The sequence below is a fragment of the Miscanthus floridulus genome, chromosome 6, assembly GCF_019320115.1.
Source record: "Miscanthus floridulus cultivar M001 chromosome 6, ASM1932011v1, whole genome shotgun sequence".
NCBI classification, from domain to species: Eukaryota; Viridiplantae; Streptophyta; class Magnoliopsida; order Poales; family Poaceae; genus Miscanthus; species Miscanthus floridulus.
In genome coordinates this window covers 79845926-79866213 of record NC_089585.1, presented here as the reverse complement: position 1 = coordinate 79866213, position 20288 = coordinate 79845926, and the positions used below count along the sequence as shown (strand labels likewise).

The 20288-nt window shown below is 42.1% G+C and overlaps 1 protein-coding gene across 2 annotated transcripts in view; it reads right to left on the bottom strand.

Annotated features, from left to right (window-relative positions):
• Positions 1-5446: 5446 nt before the first annotated feature.
• Positions 5447-20288, bottom strand: part of LOC136456203 (uncharacterized) — a 30942-nt gene continuing 16100 nt past the window's right edge. For both annotated transcript variants that reach the window (XM_066455988.1, XM_066455989.1), the window contains 21 exons: positions 18804-19270; positions 18436-18732; positions 17676-17991; positions 17347-17424; positions 16936-17226; positions 16661-16858; positions 16004-16486; positions 14448-14609; positions 14037-14366; positions 13871-13953; positions 12214-12318; positions 11300-11531; positions 10617-10958; positions 10424-10525; positions 9919-10062; positions 9054-9142; positions 7945-8027; positions 7702-7817; positions 7328-7413; positions 7019-7118; positions 5447-5904 (listed from right to left, as the gene is read on the bottom strand). In XM_066455988.1, coding sequence (XP_066312085.1) covers positions 5839-5904; positions 7019-7118; positions 7328-7413; positions 7702-7817; positions 7945-8027; positions 9054-9142; positions 9919-10062; positions 10424-10525; positions 10617-10958; positions 11300-11531; positions 12214-12318; positions 13871-13953; positions 14037-14366; positions 14448-14609; positions 16004-16486; positions 16661-16858; positions 16936-17226; positions 17347-17424; positions 17676-17991; positions 18436-18732; positions 18804-19270 — 4170 coding nt within the window. In that variant the 3' untranslated portion in view covers positions 5447-5838. The remainder of the gene's footprint in view (positions 5905-7018; positions 7119-7327; positions 7414-7701; positions 7818-7944; positions 8028-9053; positions 9143-9918; positions 10063-10423; positions 10526-10616; positions 10959-11299; positions 11532-12213; positions 12319-13870; positions 13954-14036; positions 14367-14447; positions 14610-16003; positions 16487-16660; positions 16859-16935; positions 17227-17346; positions 17425-17675; positions 17992-18435; positions 18733-18803; positions 19271-20288) is intronic.

The window sequence follows — 20288 nt, the reverse complement described above, 5'->3', positions numbered from 1 at the left end:
TGGGGCCAGGTCAACTATCAACATTGACCGGTCAACGGTCAACTCGGACTGGGTCTCAAACAGGCTCTGGCGGGCTCGGGTTGGGCCGGTCTGGGCCGGGTCGACCCAGACACGTGGCATGCTGTGGCACTGCCATGTCGTTGCCATGGGCTCCCACTGGGCTTTGTCTACCATGCAGCCTGCACTGTGTGGTCCACGGTGAACTCAGGTTCACGGTCCATGGACCGTTGGCAGGTCTACGGTGGACCGAGTCCACTGTCTTTTCCTTTCGGCTTGGCTCATGTGCACCAAGTGCAGGCGCATGCGGCCGACGAGAGGAGGCCCTCTGCTTCCATCCCGGCATGCTCCCGCTGGTGGTGGGCTCACTGGCATGATGCCACGGTGGCGTTGGCGTCTAATTAGGGTGGGGGAAAGATTCCCCAGACCATGGCGAACACGATGGTGGTGTCTAGGTGGCGGTTGGGGCTCTCTAGGGCGTTGGCCACGGCGGTCGGCGGCTCGGCGGTGCTCGCCAGCGGTGAGGTCGCACGTGTAGGCTCCCTGGTGGCTCGGCGGGGCGAATAAGGGCTTCTACGGATCCGTGGGGACGCGACGAGGGCATCTAGGGGCTCAAGGCGAGGCTTCGGGTTCCCATGTGGCCGGTAGGGGCTCCCCGGCGGCCACGACGGCATGGTGACGACGGCGAGGCACGCAAGAGCACTACGGGGCTCTAATGGGGCGGTCACAGTGTGGTCGCGGATGTGCGTGTGAGTGCGTGTGTACCCAGAGGCCGGAGATGGCCCTAGCCTATGCGCTCCCGGTGTGGAGCGCCATGGCCGACACAGTGAGGTCCAGCGGCGAGTAGGGGAAGGCCGGGGCTCACCTTTGGTGTCGTGGAAGATAGGATGGTGACACAGTGGCGGGTTGTGGCCGTGTAGGTCCAGAAGCAGCGCAGTGCAGTGCAGCGTAGCGCAGCGTCGACGTGCTTGATCGAGGCGACGTCCTCCGCTCCGGCAACACCGGCGACATCACGCGACTTTGGCGCTCCCCCTTCTTCTTCCTCTTCTCCCTCTTCTCTCTTGGCTCGGGTGCGCAGTGGACGACCACACAGTGGCGGCGAGGCGATGAGAGAGCTTAGGGCACCCGAGGCCGGGGCTTTTATAGCCGAAGCTCGGCCATGGAGCTCGGTGAATGGCGGATGGAGATCGAGGGGCGATCGGAGGCGCGTGCTTTGCATCCAATGGCCCATGCGTGGTTGCGTGGGCGCGGTGCCAAGGGGACAAGGCCAGGAGATTCGCGTGACCCCCTGGCCCGCTCCTACCAGTGCTGTCGGCCTCTGGTCACGCGGGCAGTTAAGGCGTGGGCGGAGAAGATGAACAGGAAGGCTGACGAGTGGGGTCCAGTGGCAGCGGCCGTAAGCAAGGCAGACGGGCGCATGGGCGTGAGCGACGTGCTGGGCCGGCTCGTGGGCCACGTGCGCGCGCTGGGTGGAAGGCGGGCGCGGTCAGGCTGGCTGGGCCACGAAGCCGAGCAGGCCTGGCTGCTGTGAGGCTTCCCTCTTCCTTTTCTTTTTCTATTTTGTTTTTCTTCTTCTTTGTTTTGAATTCAAATTTTGCTTTAGAATTTGAATTCAGATCTGGTGGAGTTTTTGTTATACAAAAATGGGAATAGTTTTCTCTTTACGCATTTATTCTTTGGTTGGATTAATAATTACTTTATGGTTTATTTCTTTAAAGGAGTTGTTAAGCATAACATAAAGCAAATGGAAATCCAAATCACAATTTGAGTTAACAATGTATGCAACACTTTATTTGTTAGAATTTAAATAAACATAATTAACAAATGACATGCCATGCTCATGAAATTATTTAGTTGGGTTACAACTAATGCAACACTTAGGGTTAGCTCCTACAAATGTCACTCAACATTGCATAGGATAACAACAAAAAATTTGTAGTTGTGATTTTTGGTGTGTGGATTTTTGGGTTGTTACACATTCGCCTGCATGAGGTTTGCTTTGGTCAGACAGAGCCTCCTAGACGCCCTCACGGCGGTCTTATGCCACCCATAGACTTGGTCAGACCCTGCTTCATGGAGCCTTTTGGTGAGGGGTCAAGCAGGATACCTAGGGATCTTACTCCTATAGCTAGGCTGCTTGATGCTATCATGAGAAGGACCCTAGTTCTGAGGATGGGATATCGCGAGGGATTAACTCGCATTCAGTTATGGTTGGTGAACTCTCTGATCCAGCAGACAGTGTTTGATATCTGGGATGTCATACTATCAGAGATGGAGGATACTCTTGCAGAGGGGTTCAGAGGTCATAAACAACTATCTTATGCTCACTAGATCACATTCTTGATTCGCAAGGCAGTTACAATGAAGTCCCCAGAGACTATGGCTGAGTACACAGGAGCTACTACAGAGTTTCCACCATATAACATGACTTAGATGCTCTGCCACAGTGCAGCGAGGACACCTAGTCAGCCGCGTCGTCGCCCAGAGGTGCCAAAGACTGTAGCCTAGCAGGATGAGATCATCAGGGGCGTAGCAGCGACAGAGGAGAAGTAGCTAGATGCTCCGTAGGAGGGTATGGTCGAGAGCGACCCCAGTGATAGTTCAGATGATGACTACCAGGCTATCCCTCAGATGCCTCCTCGATGACATGACAGTGAGGCTGGTGGCTCTAGCTCAGCTCCACCACAGACAGATCCTGCGCTCCTTGCTATTCTTGAGCGGATGAGGCGGGATTAGGCACGCCAGGCCCAGGAGATCGCAGCTGCCCTTGCACAGGTTTAGGCCAGACAGGATGAGTTCCAGTGATAGCAGCAAGCCATACAGCAACAATAGCAGGCCATGCAGCAGCAGCAGCTCCTTATCCAGCAGCAGTTACTCGGGTTCAAGCAACATGTCGTTACTGCTATTGGGTCTGCACCGCCACAGCTTACACCTTAGCTCGGCTAGCCTGTCACCACCATAGTGACTCCAGCTTTATAGCCCAGTGGGCTTCAGAGTCAAGGACAGCCAGCTACATAGTTTGCTTCACCGACAGAGCAGGTGTCCTAGTGGTTTGCTTCTCCAGTGCTAGCCTAGGGTCCTTCCTTCATACCTATTATCATAGGCTTCACACCGGCTCAGAGCTCCTCAGTGCTTGTGACTGACATCCTAGTCTCTAGGAGCCTTGGTGCTACTTTAAGTGAGTTAACAAGGCAGCCTACACTGCCAGAGCTACATGTCCATGGACCTTCCACAATCGCTCCAGTTACTGGGACTACAGAGATGCTCCCTTCATCTATTGCATCATTAGAGCCACCTGCTTCCGTGATACCTGTAGAGTCCCAGGCCGCACCAGTCCTAGATCCAACCCAGACTGCTTCAGCTTTAGTTCCAGCGATAGAGGGTCAGACAACTCAGAGCTCTAGATCAGAGGATGATGCTACCTAGTTTCAGATCGCTCACCGTACCTCAGCGCCCGACTCGTCTACTTCAGCCCTACCGACTGACTCTTAGGTTTTGGTGCTTGATGCTAAAGGGGGAGAGGGATCGAGTATGATTAGATCTAGGGGAAGCGATATATCTAGGGGGAGCTTATTTATTACTTTTGGCTTTTTATGTGTGATACATTATTATGCATTCATGTTTACTTTCATGCATTGAACTATATACATGTGAGCGTGATATTTATGTGATATGTGACATGTGTGCTCTCTACTTTGATCTATTTATATGTCATGTCACTTGGTTATGCTCATTTGCTTTGCTTCCGCGTTTTCCTCCGATTCAAATGAGCATTATTCCTTGTACTCATGCTTATTTTATATCTATTGAGTACACCATGTTGGCTTGGGTCATATAAGCTTGGGTCATATAAGCTTGCCTAACTCTTTTGTTCTTATTGTCAAAAGCTTATATGAACCAAGCATATTGAAAACCTCATCTCTTTTATATACTCTAGGTTGTATTGTCATCAATCACCAAAAAGGGAGAGATTAAAAGCATCTAGGCCCCTAGTTAGGTTTCGGTGAATAATGACAATACGTGATTACTATGACTAACGTGTGTTTTACAGAGGCAATTAAGTTAGGTCATGGTAATAACAATTGATTGGGCAATCATAGTTGTCATGCCCCTACGATGGAAATCGTTTCGGTTTTCAAAGGATGGACTAGTTCTAAGTGTCGTTTGGTGTTGAATAGACACTTAGAGTAGTTTAGGATTTTGTTTTTCCTTTGGCCATACTATTAAGGGGGTATGGACTAGTAGCTTGACTTAGGTGAGTCTAGTGGGTTAGGTGTGGTGCACACTTATCAAATCTAGCACTAGGTAGCTCCAGAGTAGCCCTAAGATTAATTGGAGCAAACTTCATTCACATATGATTTCGAGTTGGAAGTGAATGGAGGGTCAAATGTTAACCGGACGCTGATCCGGTTGTGACCGGACGCTGGCAGTAGAGTCTGGTCATTTGATCAAGGAGAAGTCGTCTGGTTGCGATCGGACGCTGAGTAAAAAGTGACCGGACACTGTGTGCCAGAGTCCGGTCAACTCCAATAAGGTTCCAGAGAGGGAGAATCCTGATCGGACGCGTCCGGTTAGTGCTGGCCGGACGCCTGTCAGGTTTCGGTTGCTGACCGGACGCTGAACAGCAAAGTGATCGGACTCTGGGTGCCAGCGTTCGGTCAACATCAGTAAGGGTCCAGAGAGCAGTTTTCGTGACCGGACGCAGGTTAGAGTCCGGTCACAACTTAGCGGCTCTATGGCGGGGAGAACTGACCGGAGCGTCCGGTCACCCCACAGAACGCTGACGCAACCTCCTAACGGTTCGTTTTGAATGAAGGGGTATAAATACTTCATCTATTCATCCAAGGGAGGTCTCTTGCCCATTTGATCAGTTGAGAAACACCCTTGAGAATGCTTTGGAGAGCAAGAGTCTAGTGAGGTGATTGAGATATGATAATCCAAGATTAAGACCTCATTAGCTCAAGAAGAGTAGCAAGTGTGCATCCACCCTTCTCATTAGCCTTGTTGTAATCATGTGAGAGTTTGTGCTTGTTATGAAAGTTTGGTGATCATCCGACGAAACTCGTGGATGACCCAACTCAAGTTATGATCTGTTGTGGGTGATTCACCGCAACGGAGCATCGAAGAATCATTCCATAAAGAGCACTTGATACTTGCGCAGATTAAAAAAGAGCTACACCCTTACGCGGATGCTCCAACGAGGACTAGTAGGGAGTGACGACTCTTCAATACCTGGACAAAACATCGCTGCTTTCTTTCTCTTAATTTGAGCATTTACTTTTGAGCAATTCAATTTTTATCTTTATATTTTTAGAATTGCCATGCTAGATTATGATTGGAACTTAGGGTGTTAAACTTTTATGCGGTAGATCATTAGAATCGCATTATAGACACAAGGAGTGAAGTAGGCTAAATGCAGGATTTAATTATTCCAAAGAATTTAACCCAATTCAACCGCAAAAATTTTCACAAGGATCGGTGCGAGCAAGGAAAAGTTGGCACTGGCTGCTTTGTGGGCTGCCAAGCGCTTACAATTAAACTCGTCCCACTGGATGGGGAAGCAAAGGAATTACAAAGCTTTACAACATAGCAGAGACCAAAAATGCAAGAGGCATAACCTCTCCACAAGGGATAGTACAACGAATAGGCACTTAAGAGGCATATATACATGGAGGCATTGTATTGCACAAAGTGGAAAGATGTTGAGATGGGGAATGAGGATTGAACACCTTCAGCTTTCAGATGATCGCCCCAGACAAGAATTATGTTCCTTTGCTTTGGTTACTTTGTTTTTCTCTGTCTTCACATGAGAACTCTCGCAGCAAGTCAGCATCTATGGTATCACATGTACTGAGCGAGCCATTGCTTGCACATGTCAAGTACCGACAATGCATTTGCATGTAATGCCTACAAAAAAAGAAGGTAATATGGACTCAGAAAACAGAACCAAATAAAAATACAGAGGCGAGAAGGGGGGTATAAGTACTATATCTCTTGGGAGGAGTCATGTTTTTTGTCGCTCAACTTCGAGGGCACATATATTTCAGGCCCTAAACCTATAAGTGTATTATTTTTAGACTTAAATCAAAACTTCTAGATAATTGCGCAGCAGAAATAGGTGGCCTTCCTTGTGTGATTGTGTCAATTACTCAAGAAAACTTCAGACTTCAACATTTTCTAATCGGAGACCAATGAAATTCCTCATGGACATGATTAATGACATGATTCTTAAAGTTCACAGACCAAACAAATAACTAGAAAAGGTTCAGACTTGACCCTGCCCATTAAGGGACCAAACCAGATACTATAGCAACTGATGAGTGGAAAATATTTAACTTATTCCCCAAGTTCCAAATTATAGTTCACTTTACTTTTATCCTAAGTCAAACTTCTCTAACCTTGACCAAGTTTATAGAAAATTGGATTAACATCTATAATATCAAAATACTTTCATTAAATAATCCATGAAATATGCCTTCGTGCGTTTATTTGAACTCGTAGATACTAATATATTTTTCTAAATAAAAACTTAGTCAAAGTTTTGACTTACTCCCTTCGTCCCAAATATGCTGTCGTTTTCGTGGCGTATACCAGGAAAGAAGCAAAATGACCTGCACACTCCTACAACGTTGTAATCACTACATCTGGTGCAGAGTTAATGGACATGCTTTATACGTCCTGTCATTGATACAGCCACAAAGGACAACGCGCACGGCAATTGATATCCATCACTGCAGCACCTTTTTCACCCCAAAAAATGCACTTCCATAGAGTATTTTTCCTTAAACAAATGAACCAGGACAAATATTTGACTTTCGTGAACAACACTCTTTGTGGTACTTTCAAAGCTAAAATAACAGTAATTTTGTGAGAGGGAGTAGTATAAAGCTGAACTATAGTTTGGAAGGGGGGAGGGGGAGTATAAGTCATTGATGGTAGTAGAGAGATGCAACATGACACAAATTCATTCGATAATTAATAATAAGTAGGAAACATCTGTAAATTTATGAAGACAACTGACCTGATGAGCAACATATTGAACATCAGCGACACTTCCACTTCGTGAGGCTATTTGAAACGCACTTTTTAGACGTCCACAGACAACACAAGCAAGTACTTTCCTGCAAGTTTATAAATTGTTTAGAAAAGTACAAGATCAGAAAAGGAATTCATTATAAGCACCAAGGCTTACTGACAGTAAGCATTATCCAGGCATGAAACACTGAGATCAGTACTTTGTTGTCCACAGACAACAAAATGCTGCAATTTAGGTAATAAAATCATCTGTAACACTAATTAAAATTTTATTTCTGTTGTTAGCAGTGGCTACCTGTGATTGCTGATTAGCATGTCGATGAGGCGATCTGGTCTCTCTTTATGCTTGTTGGCATAAACATTTATAGCAGCACCAAGAACCTAGCAAGTTAACAAATATCTCAGTAAATCAATCAGTTAGAACATCAATAGGAACTGCCAAATAAGATTATAGTGTTAAATACAAATATTTGACATATTGAGCTATGAGCTAAGAGTAACACATGCTTACACATTTAGATAAAGCTCGTATGTTAACAAGCAGAACTTAAAGTTCCAAAAGAACTTGCCATGAATAATATAATATAATGCAAAGAATGTTCATATTATTTCTCGTGTTAAATCCTACAAGGTAAAATTGAGACTGTCAAAAAGGAAAGCACTTATAACCTGATCCCATTCATCATCATCTATAGTCCCCCTTATATTCTTCAAGAACTCTGTCAACTGGCCCCCCTTTTTCCTTTCTGCGAGGGATGCAGCTACACCAGCATAAATATCAACAGCTGAACCAAAGAAGACAATAAGTTAATTGAAGTAAAGAGACGTATACTTCAGAACATGTCAAAAAAAAACATCAATTCTGAGTATCAAATGAACAGAATGAGCACATACAGAATCCAATATTTATACCTGGGAGATCAAACTCATGAAGCATTCTGAAAGCTAAATCAAAATGCTTTTCAGCCAGAGTTTCAACAACCATGCACCTTCGCCTGCAAAATAATAAGTGCACAGTTTGAAAAAGTAGTTTCATCAAATGATAAAGAAAAGGACAAGTTGACTAAGTGCGTTGAACTTGAAAGCAAATAAAACTGGGAGGCAGAATAAGTTCCCCACTGCTGCAGGCCATAATATCAATATACAGGTGAGTGTACATAAAAGGAGTAAATCTCCTCTGATCTAGCCTAATCAAAAGCAGCCAGCTGTCAGGCTACTGATGTATGTTAACATGAAGCAAAGGATATGGTCTGCAATTAATACTAGTAATGGTTGAGATATGTGCCATTCCAATAGAAATGATATTAACCATATACACAGGAGGATTACAATAAACAAGAACAGTGAATCCCCATGTAACAAAACTCTGATCTAATAAACAATGCTCATAAGCAGAATAGCAAAATCTGAAGAATCTAACTTATAAGGCCTAGTCTCAATGGGAACAATGAGGAGGTCGAACTAGGCTGTCAAATGAGTGCATCTTGTGGTGCTTGGCTGGAGCTAAGAGTCTCCCAAGAGCTCCTGGTCAGGTCGCTTTCTATGGGTGTGTGATTTTTGCCAGGTTACTGGTCGTTTCTGGTCCTTTCTAGGCTGTTCAGCAGTTATCCTGAGATCATTTGTGTTGGGTGTGTTCCTGTGAGTATTGGGTAGTAGAGCTCCTCATCCACCCTTGTGTGTGCTTTTCTTTCTTCTTATATGAAATATGAAATGATACGCAGATCTCATGTGTGTTCAAGGGAAAAAATTCCGTGTCCATGGGCAGGGTCCAAGCACATCGAAACATGCCACTTTGGTTAAGCTTAAGTAATCATTCAGTATATATATGAACAATAAGAGGACAAACTTCGGGTACTTTGCAATGAACTAACACTGAAAACAGCTTTACATGGTACATTTAATCTAAACCATGATCTGGAAAATGTAAATCCAACTTTGCCACAGTTGATGTTGGGAATATAGTTGTCCCCTAGAACATTTCAAAAGGATTCAACCTTATAAGGCAAATAGATGATACAAACCTCAGAGTTTCAGGGTCAGTTGGATTCCCAAAAAGGGAAGTTTTCCACTGAGGACCATCTATACTATTGAGGGCCTTCACCACATCCATCTACAATGCCAACATGTACAATTAGGTTAGCCATTTGAACCAAAATTTGCAAAGTTACACTAAATATAGAGCTAACAGAATCTACAGTCACGTTGGCTTTATGCAAGACATTTAGCTGGGTCTCTTAAATTCATAATCCATGTGTTTTTTTCCCTGAACGCGCAGGAGGGCTGCACATCTTTTATATCATATTACAGAGAGAAAAAAAAGGGGGCCAAAGGGCGCCTAGCTCAAACGGTTAGGTGACCCAGCGGCACTCCTCAGGTCCTGGGTTCGACTCCCCGTGGGAGCGAATTTCAGGCTGAGGTTAAAAAAATCCCCTCGTCCGTCCCCATAACCAAAGCACTGGGGGGGCACCGGCCCATTCTCACTTGGGCGACGGAAAGCCACCGTGTAAGGGTGGGGGCGGGGGTTTTCTCGGCCGGGTGAGAAGGTCCTTCTTCTTATTTGTAATGCTGCGGGGGCAGTCTTAACCCCCCCCCCCCCGGTCGAGTTTTTTAGAGAGAAAAAGGGGATAAAGAGCCCCATACAAAGCAACCGCTTCAATGTCCTCTACGAGGCCAAATAAGATTGCAAAATAGAAATACAACCAGTACTAGTCGCTGATAACAAAAACAACAACCGCCAATAACAAAAACAACGACGACCTCAGCAGGGGGCTCACAACCAGTCTGCTACTCAAACCAACCCCTCTACCCAACCCATGACCAGCTCCTGGAGCTTTGAAGCTCCAGCCAAGCACCAGAGCAAAAGACAGAAACCGGCAGTTCCCTCACCTGATAGGAAACACGAGTGGAATATTTCATTATTGTTTCCCTGGTCATTTTTCCAGGTGCGCTCTTATTCCGAGCAGACCGCAATACCAACTTTGTAGCCTCGATTGTTCTATCTCGTACAGATAAGGCTTCTTCGAAATGTGTCTGCAATCATAAGAAACTGAGCATAAGAATACACAACCAAATATTTACTTTTGTACTTAACCATGGTCCAAATTTTTTTCTTGATTCATCATTCCGAATTTTCATTGTTGTGAAACAAAGATCACATTTTGGAACCTGAAATTAGATGTAGGTAAATCGAGAAAGCATTATGGGAACTTTTCAGGACTTAACTCACATTGATTTTATACCCTAACTGTTATGCAATTGGTATATCCAAAAGAATCATTCTCCAAAATACATGTCAACAATGCACATGGTTGGCTGTGCTATCATACATATACATGTATTCAGAATAGTGTATTATGATGGTAAAGACAATGAACATAAGATGTAATTATACCTTGGCATGTCCCAAATGCCTCAAAGCCTCCTCTTGAGACATTGAATTCATAAATAATTGAATACAACAAAGTCCAGAAGCAACATGGTCATCTTTTAGAACCTGAAACATCACACCATTGTAACCATAAATTGCCTCAAAATCGGTGAACCTATGGAATCCAAAGAAAGATGCAAATAGATATTGACAGTACCAGGAAGTTGTAGAGATAATTAAAATGCCTATGTGTTTCACAATAGTTGCAAATGCGAGTGAGAACTGTGTTCATGTACTGAATCATGTGTGCCTCATGATATGTGGGCGATTGTGTTATTGTCCGTATTGTATTCTCCAAAACAGCCATAGCTCCATATCCAAGACAGAGATCACACAAGTCATCAACTGTCCCATAATCAGTTGTTAAAGGATCGCTCGGAATTGAAGACAAAGATGTTTCCCCTTCTGTGGTTGGTTGACTGAATGGGAAGAACAGAGAGCATGCTTCAGTGTAATGGCCATGCCTGAACATGAAAGCAAGCATTTGTGGCCGCGCATACTGCAAGAATCCAGGAGAAATCATTATTAATAAAAAAATCAATATAAACTGATGAATTATCGAATCAGATCCAACTTCTAAAAATGCAATCAAAAGGAGTAAACGAGACCAAAACTTAAACAGGGTACAAGATTGTGGCTCAGATTGCCGAAATTCTGTAGGAAATCGGTCACTCTAGATGAGAAGGGTGAGAAGGAATGGATACATGATTCAGGTGTTCATATGCATGGTGGAACTGGGGAATCTAGAAAGTGAAAAGAAAACTCCAGGGTAACCCTACAGAACAAAATTTGATTGACTAAACAAAAAGTGGCATGCATATTAATGGGTACAAATCTTACATCTTGCAAGTAATGAATACACTCAGCATATCGAACACTATCAAGATTGCTGCGAGGGCCATCTTCAAGGTAGGAACTAGCAGACGTGAATTGGTTGTCTATAGGATCTCTGGACTGTCGGGACCTCTCAGATCGTGGAAATGTCGATGGCATGTACAGAACATTAAGATAAGCATCAGCAGAAAGGGAATCATCAAATATGGTTGCCGCACTCTTTGCCAAATGCTCATACCTGCGATGCAAGTTCAATAGCAAAATTACCCAAAAAAAAGGAACAAAATGCAACAATGGTGTGGCAATTGAGATTGGAAATGCAAAAACCAATGAAAGTACTATAGTATTACAAATCTCACTGGATTTTGTAAACATATTACTGTGTCAATTAGCTGTCAAAGTTGTGTTTTCGAGGCAGTGTTGACATTCAAAACTGTAAAAGGAGGTAGTACAAAGTAAATCCAAATTAAAACTATGAGAGCAGGTTTCGTATCCACACGTTCAGGCATCACTGTGTGAATTCAGCATGTTGCAGTGTTCCAAATATTCATAAAATATGTGGCACACATAAAAGTCAGGTAAACCTGCAAAATATAGCTCCTAATTCATCGTAGATGTCAAGAATCCAAGTACACAAGCAGTCAACCTATATCGTTCATCACATACTAACATGTAGCGCTTGTGTTCATCATGTGCTAACAAGCACTTGTGTTTTTTAAAATCTCAGTATCAAAGATGATTGTGAAATTGAACTTTTTGTATGCTAACTTAATATACATGATCTTTTTATGGAATTTTTTAAATATAGCAACATACTAAACTAAGCATATTTTTGGTGATGGGAACACCAGTTCCCCAGGGCCAACAAATTGAAGAACCTAGGAAGAGTAAACATGGAAACATCGATGTTGACGACTTACATGGAACGTACAGAAGAAACATCAACTGGAGGCCCTCCTTCAATTGTGTTGATTATTTCAGTAACAATAGAAGTTGCATCGCCTTTGTATTGTTGAAGTGCTTGCCTGGGAAAAAAAAACAAATGCAAATGTTACACAAAAAAGTAATGAAAAGCACGACCTTGGTTGACAAATTAAATGAAATGCTCAAGTTAATAAAAATGTGAAAATCAGTGTGCTTTAGATCAGCTTTGCAACCCTCTCCTCTTTGACAGTGGCTACTGAACAAATTCACTCATTCAATCTGCATTGCAGCTTTTTCAGCAATCTTAGCTCAGTGGCAAATTAAGTTAAAGTAGCATAAAAAGATTTCACCATGTTTCTATAAACAAAAGGGAAGAAACAATAACAGTGGAAAATCCATGTACACTTATTGAGAGGTTGACTACACAGAAACTGTTCTCAACATGCACTCTAGTATGGACAAAAGCAGATGTTTTTTTTTAAAAAAAAATGGTAAGCGTAACCAGATAATACTTGCCAGTCAGAAAGATAGTTTGTAGACGATGAAGAAAATAAGGTGAGTTACGGTAAGTACATAATACAGATGTCATCCTCCTTCAAGCACACAGGCTAAAGGAACCATCTGCAATCTCTTGAGCTGATGTCCTCCCCCTCCCTGTTCTCACCCTGTTTTCAGTTTCCTCTTTTATTTCGTTGAGTCCACTTTGTACAGTTTGGTTACCAAACCTTGGTTCCTTTTATTATAACTATTCAACATCCTAAATCTAAGAGAACATGCTATGGGAGAAGCACTTCCATCTGATGAAACACAACTGTTACGCAGATGATAGGCTTAGTCAGCTGGGCCCTTTGGCCAGGCGGACATAGTCCTTGTGCCTCTTGTACATTTTGATAGATGGTTAGTCAGATACCATTGATTGGTCATACTTCTATAAACCAAACCCTAGGAATCCTTGGCTATATATGTGTACCATGTACCTCTCTAATTTGACTAATATTCAAGAGCCATATCTTTGCTTACATGGTATCAGAGGGTTGATCCTCAACCTAACACTTCCACGGTTCCACCCAAACCCTACTCTCACCCAACCTCTCCATGTGCGACCCAACCATCCCAGGCGGCTCTTTATTCCAGTGTGACTGTCTTGTCCCCCACCGCTGCTGTTGCCACCAAAGCGCAGTCAGATGCAAAGGAATGTGCACGGTTCGCCGCCGCCGCTGCCAATTGCGGGCTTGCGGCGCCAAGAAGCGCACGGGGGACACCAAGGCAGCTCATGACACTGCCATCGCTCAGCCTGGACGCCGAGCGCAAAGCAGCCACTGCTGCCAAGGAGCAAGTGTAGTTGTACATCTTAGATGATTAGTCATAGGCAAGGATATCTGTTGATTTGTTATACTTTTATAAACCAAACCCTAGGAATCCTTGCCTATATATGCTTGTACCATATACCTCTCTAATCAATCTATTATTCAAGAGCCCTATCCTTGCTTACAACCACCAAAGAAAATGATACTTGATTTTGTCAACTTAGGAGAACCACGTGATCACATACAATTATTAAGTTACATATTTATGTTTTCCCCTCAATATCTTATCGTTTATTTTGGTACCAAGTAAAAGTAAAACAAGAAATACAGAAGAATTCTCCCTTACTTGAACTTCACACGGGCTTGAGCATAGTGCTCCATTCGAACTAATGCATGGCCCCATGCAACCCATACTGGTAAAGCATCAATCTGAAAAATCGATCACAACATTAAATTGCCTTACTATCCAGTATGAAGTAGTAAGAATCACAAACAAATTGTAAGTTCAATACCTTGCACTTTTTACAAGTATATACAGCCATGCTGTACCGTTCACCGCTGACTAATCTGTCACGTAGTCTACTTGAAGATTCTTTGTCAGCTATATCATCCAGCGAGGCAATAATACCTGATCCCAGCAGGCTTTGAAGAAGCTCTGCACGCCCTAACCACATGTCTGCTTGAGCCAGGAGATCAGACAGCTCATCCAGATACTGGCTCCCAGTGCTTGAACTGCCAGTGTCCACAGAAACATCATCAACTTCCTTACTTCTTTCAGAGCCACTTGACAAATCACTACTACCAACGAGCTTTTTAAGTAGACTCTTTGCATAAGAGAGTGCCTGGAAATATACACTAGTGAGTCTCAGTTGATCTACAAGTTATGAACTACAGAGTGCCATACAGTTTGTCATTCTTCAAACCTGTACATAAGTTTCCGTTGCATGATAAGCCCGTGCTACGTTGTCCATAGAGGCATCAAGGGGCAACTGTTGGGAGCTTAGCACAACCTTCATCTGAGTCATACACAATTCAAGTGCACCTTTTGCAGCTACTGACTCATTGGTGCACAATGATATCAATGCCTACAAAGAGATTTACAAAACCTTACTGAAATAGATCATAAGAGATGAATTTTGCAATGCATACAATGTCGCTAACAGTTTAACAACACAAGATAAGGCTGAACCACATGCGAGTTAGCTAACCTACTCTGTACAGGAATATTGACCAACTTAGCTTTGTAAAGATAGTTAACAGGCACTGCCACATATGCCCACTCATAAAACTTGAGTAGGAAAAAAGTACTGCTATAGACTACCTTTTTCTAACATTTTTAACTACCTGTTAGAAAAGTCATTTATAGGAGTAGTTGCTCAGTTATCTGAAAGAACACCAAGTTGTAAAGCCAGATATAAAAACTGTGGAGATCCATAATGAAATCAATGAAATAATTAAACAAGTCAAAGTAAAGCCTCTGCATCTATTAGCACCTACAGTCCTTATTTTGCCCTGTCTAATGCTTAGTGACTTTCAGGAAGAGCAACTGCAACTGTACATCCACTTTAAACCATTAATCATACTTCATACCCAATCATGTTATGACAATTAGACTCAAGATATACTTCATATTATCCTCTCCTACGCATATTCGTATATCAGAAGCTACACATAATTCCTAGAGGGGACTATGCTATGAAGCTTCAAAAACTTTTCCTCCACAAAAGTCATCTTCAATCCCACCTGCAGGAAGAGTAGTGATGGGAAAGTGTATAAAAGGAGCATAAACTCCCCAATCACCTTCCCTTCAGAAAATCTTTTCAAAGCACAAGGCTGAAACTATATCTACCACACTATTTGACAAATTGCAAATATATAAGGAGACCTATAGATGTAAAACTTAATAAATTTAAGTTAGGTATTGCCAAAACTAACAAATTCAACCATGGCCACAGCATAACTGTAGTATTGTACATTGAGTTCAAAATAGTCTTTTTATCTTAGTGCATATCATTGGGTTCTTCTGTTCTACCACAGTACTAATTGCATCAAATCTCCATTTCTCAGCACCATAGAACTCACAAGCGCGAAGACAACTAAAACAAGCATCAAGGATCAAACTTAATAGCATAATAACAAAACAACCTTACATAAAACCATACAAGAACAGTTGAACAAACATAACTAGAAAACAATGTTTTTGACAAGAATAAATAAAACCAAGTTCAATTTAGCAAAACACTAATGTAGGTCGAAACAATACAACCTATCAAGAAGTCAAAATAGTTAGATTACACTGCTAGAAAGCTAACTAGCTAGGTCCTTAATGCCTAACAAGAAAAAGAAAACTGCAGGAGACAATTTAGACCAGTGCAAGTTCGAGAAGAAAATATAGAGCAATGCAAATAAAATTAACGAAGATTATTAGCATTTGCAGAGCATAAAAGCTTGACACTGTGATATGGAATAAAAGATCTACCTTGAACAGTGTGATATCTGGAGAGGTTTCATATCTATGGGATGAACGAGTTGCGTCATCCTTGTCAGGGTCTCCCGTCAGCACCCACTCATCAGGGGCAGAGACAAAAGGAATTCTTTCTTGCCCCTCAGAAGGATATACAGGTGTCCGCTCCTCCTGTAAACCAGGCATTGCTTCCCAAGAGGATCTATCACCACCAGAGCCTGAACTCTTTCTTTTCCGAAGAATATCTTTTGGGGGTGTTTTAGTGCCACTATCACGGGGGACCCATGAGAACGCTTTGCGTGCTTCTCTCTGAAAGTTACCGAAACTTTGCACAAAATTTGTTTTAGCTGGAGTTGTGGCCTTTTTTTGTTTTGCCCTTGATGCAGAGATATTCAGTCGACGTTCCCTAGGAGCTGAGCTAACATTAATGGAGATTGCTTTTTTAGCATATGCAATAATTAACCTATCATCCCTCAAGGAAGGAAATTCTTTCAAAATCTGCAGCCACAAAATAAGAAACCTTCCATTAGCACAGCAGCATAAACAAGTGAGCACAGACAAGTACAAGTAAAACAGCTTTCATGGCTCACTGCAGAAATAAGATAAAATGCTTTTTTTTATATTTAATAGAGATGAGAGCAAACAAGAACAAAAATAGTCAAGTTGGTATACCAAAGAAGCAGACTGGAGTTGTTTCATCATCAAAAGTACTTCTACAATCAACTGAGGGTGTTCGTGCAGAGAAGAACAACGCTGTTGCGATGGCAATGGCAATAAGGAAAGAACACGGAGACCTAATGCCCACAAATTAAGCCGTGCAATCTCAGCATCTGATAGATTCCCAACTGTACGCTTGAGGAAGAAATGCACCTGAAACAGAATTAACGAATGTCATCTCGGGACATGCTTTAGTGCATTTACAAATGTGACCAGGTTTGCCAACATACAAGAAGCTGCTTTGAACGCAGGTCAGGTAATAGCTTCATAGCACCAATGGCTACAGGAAGAGCATCATTGGAATCTCTTAAGGTTGACAGAAATCTTGAAGCTGCAGCTGGGCCTCCACCATTAAGTGGATCAGTGGTTAGCAGTTTGACAAGCTGGCGGCCTTGCAACTCCCTCCGCAAATCAATTGATAAAGAGGCACTTTCAGCAACCTCCAAAGCAGCGGAAACAGCTCCTTTGGCAGCAAGACGGAGTGCCAAGCCCTCTGGGTCATCTTCACAATCAGCTTCAACCTAACAATATTCAAGAATAGTTTATGATAAGAAAGACATGTTCGAGAAAAAAAAGTGTCTTTATGATAAGAAAAGGAATTTATATTTCCAATAATGCAGCAAAAGAACATATCAGGTTACCTCTTGCCATCTGGTGTAGTGGTCATCAGCACTCATAATATGACCATACCGCTGTAAAGATTGCTTCATGTGCAACACCTGTTACAAAATGATGCGGCCAAAATTATAAAGAAATAAAATAGTTGCCCTATGGCGTGACAGATCTCTACAGCACTCAACCACAGATTGTCATGTGAAATACTATAATTAGCTAGATAAGCCATTTAAGCTATATGTATTGAAACATCTTTAGCGGGCATGTATAATCATGGTTCAATCAGACAGAGAATACAGTATGATTTTCAGATATTTTTTTAACTTCAAATATGAATAAATGCAAGTGAAACTACCTCACTGCCCATAGGATCATTCTCAGGTAAGTGGCACATGCACATAGTTAGGACATTGGCCGCAGCATCAAGGTCCCAGCTGCGCAGGTACTTTAGAGCAAGCTGAGCTGCAACTTTTTTGTCTCTCAGCCTCAAGCAGTACTGCCAAGTATCGTTCTCAAGATTGTGAGATCCATATGCATGAATTTGTCCTGTGCCTTGACCTTTTTCTTCCTTCTGTTCGATGAGCAACTGAAGCAAATTATCAGATGCTCCATTGCGCAAACAACGATCAGACACGGCAAGAGCATCAGATAGTTTTCCTTCACTAACTAGCCTGCAGAGACACATTACAACCAATCTTCACATAAAGATTATCATGGATAGCCTTTTCAGTGTGCTTAGTTTTGGAAAAATGTTTTGTTGTCTTTCTTCAAATGCCATATTCACGAAGAGATGACTGCTATAAAGAAAATGCATGCTAGCAAGATGACACCCAAATGTTAAAAATTACTCATGACATGATTTTATATAGGTGCAGCTTGTTTCAGAGGCAATTCACCAAAAGCCATTTTCAGAGTTCCAGCCAAAATAACAAAAAAGAAAACGGCATCCATAAAGGTAAAATGGACATATACCCTTTACAGGTGAAACATCAATGCAAAACAAGAGCTTATATGCATATGCACAACAGTAGCAAGTATCTGCCCTGCAAATGAGAAAATCTCAACATGCAGAACAAAACAGATGATAGGAAAAAAAACACATGAAATCCTGTTACCTCTCAACAGCTTTTTCATATGGTGTTTCATTCTCCCAATCAAATGAAATAAAAGTTGTTGGCTCTAGCCTAGTGTCTTCATGTTTAGTGGATTCTAGTGAACTTGAAGTGGTGTTCCCGCTTATGACAGCCTCTTCAAGCTCTGATTCACCATCACTGTCAGGCTCACGGGTTCGCTTCATACAAAACTTTCCTTTGGATTGATGCAAAGAGACTTCGCATTTATCTGTTACAGAAGACTCGGATACTCGATGAAGATTAGACTGCATCTGTATCCACCGGTTCAAGGTTGGATATCTGCAAACAACTTTGATAGTTAAAACATGAAACAGGTTAGCATGTAATAGTTTAAAATGCCTAATCATTACCTCTCTGATTGCTCAAGAGCAAATTCAAAAAATGATCTCTCAGTTTCAGGAGCTTGTGTTGAATCTTTCACATTAGTAGGAGATGATTCATTGTCCCCAGATAGTATGCTACTTCCAAATACACATGCCAAAACTGCTCTTACTGAAGATAACTGGGCCAAATGCTTCACTAAATTCAATTGGAGAGGATAGAGGGGTTCTTGACGAGAAGACGAGGACGAATCATGTGCAGTCCATCCTTGAGCAGCAGGAAGAGACTTTGGAATGGCGCATAGTCTGGTTTCTGAACTAATATTACAAATGGTAGGTATAACAGGAATGCAAGCCCATCCTTGTCCTGTTCGTGGAGGTAAAACAGGTGGCACACATGCTGATATAATCTCATGCACAAAATCAACACCCATTGTGTCAGCGACCTTTGCCGCTGCATCAGTGCTTCCACGCTCAAAAACTAGACGAGTTAATAGCTGCATGCCAAAACAAACTTGTCAGAGAACTGGCACCATATGCATAAAGACGATAAATTACATTAATAAAAATGAATTTATCATCGTCTTGACACTACAATAACAAAATAAGAGTTCATTTCATGTACAAATGCAAATCCATTTAATGTCTTCACAAACACATCTTCATTTATGTGTGGCATCTTACTAAGTTTATATTTCTTTTCAGATATATTTTAAATACTGCTGAATCATGCACCATGATAATTGTTAGTTATTTCACTCTGATGCACAAAATTTATGGTCAAACATGAAACCATGGAACTGAACAGGGCTTGCCAATGCCGCGTTCCATTGAATGTTATCTAGACAGTCACCCACATAAGCTACTAGCAGAAAACCAGGAGTACCCAATAAAATTAATGCACATTTATCAGTTGTTATGTTACACAAGAAAGAAAGTTTAATCTGAGGTTACAAATTCACTCAAGAGTCAGGACAAAAAGGTATTCAATATCTGAAAGCCTAGAAAATATTCATCCATTGAGATATGGACCCCCTAATAACAGCTGCAAATTGGTTGGTAAATATGTTTTACTTTTCATATTGTCAATTACAGATCAAAGCCAAGCGTTCAATAACAAACAAAATATTCAATATCTGAAAACCTAGAGTCTTGTTCATCCATTGAGACATGGACCCCTATAAAAGCGCTGACCTGTTTCTTACCCAAAAAAAAAATACTTATTCTTTACTGTCAATTAATGAAAATAGAAGGCAATTGTTCCATTACAACAGGGTAATGGGTGTGTATATAGGGTTCAAAAAGACCTGTAGGTGGAGTGAATCCGCTAAAGTACCTTTATTTAAGCATAATGACTGTTCACATTTCATCTTCTACCAAGCCTAAGCTCTTCTAGACTTTTGTGCCAAATTTCAAAAAAACTGCAAGACTTCAAAGTACGTTTTCGGGATGGGTTTTCAAGCTTCCAACTTCTGTCTTGTTTTCACAGGATACGCACCCATAAAAGAAAGCGGT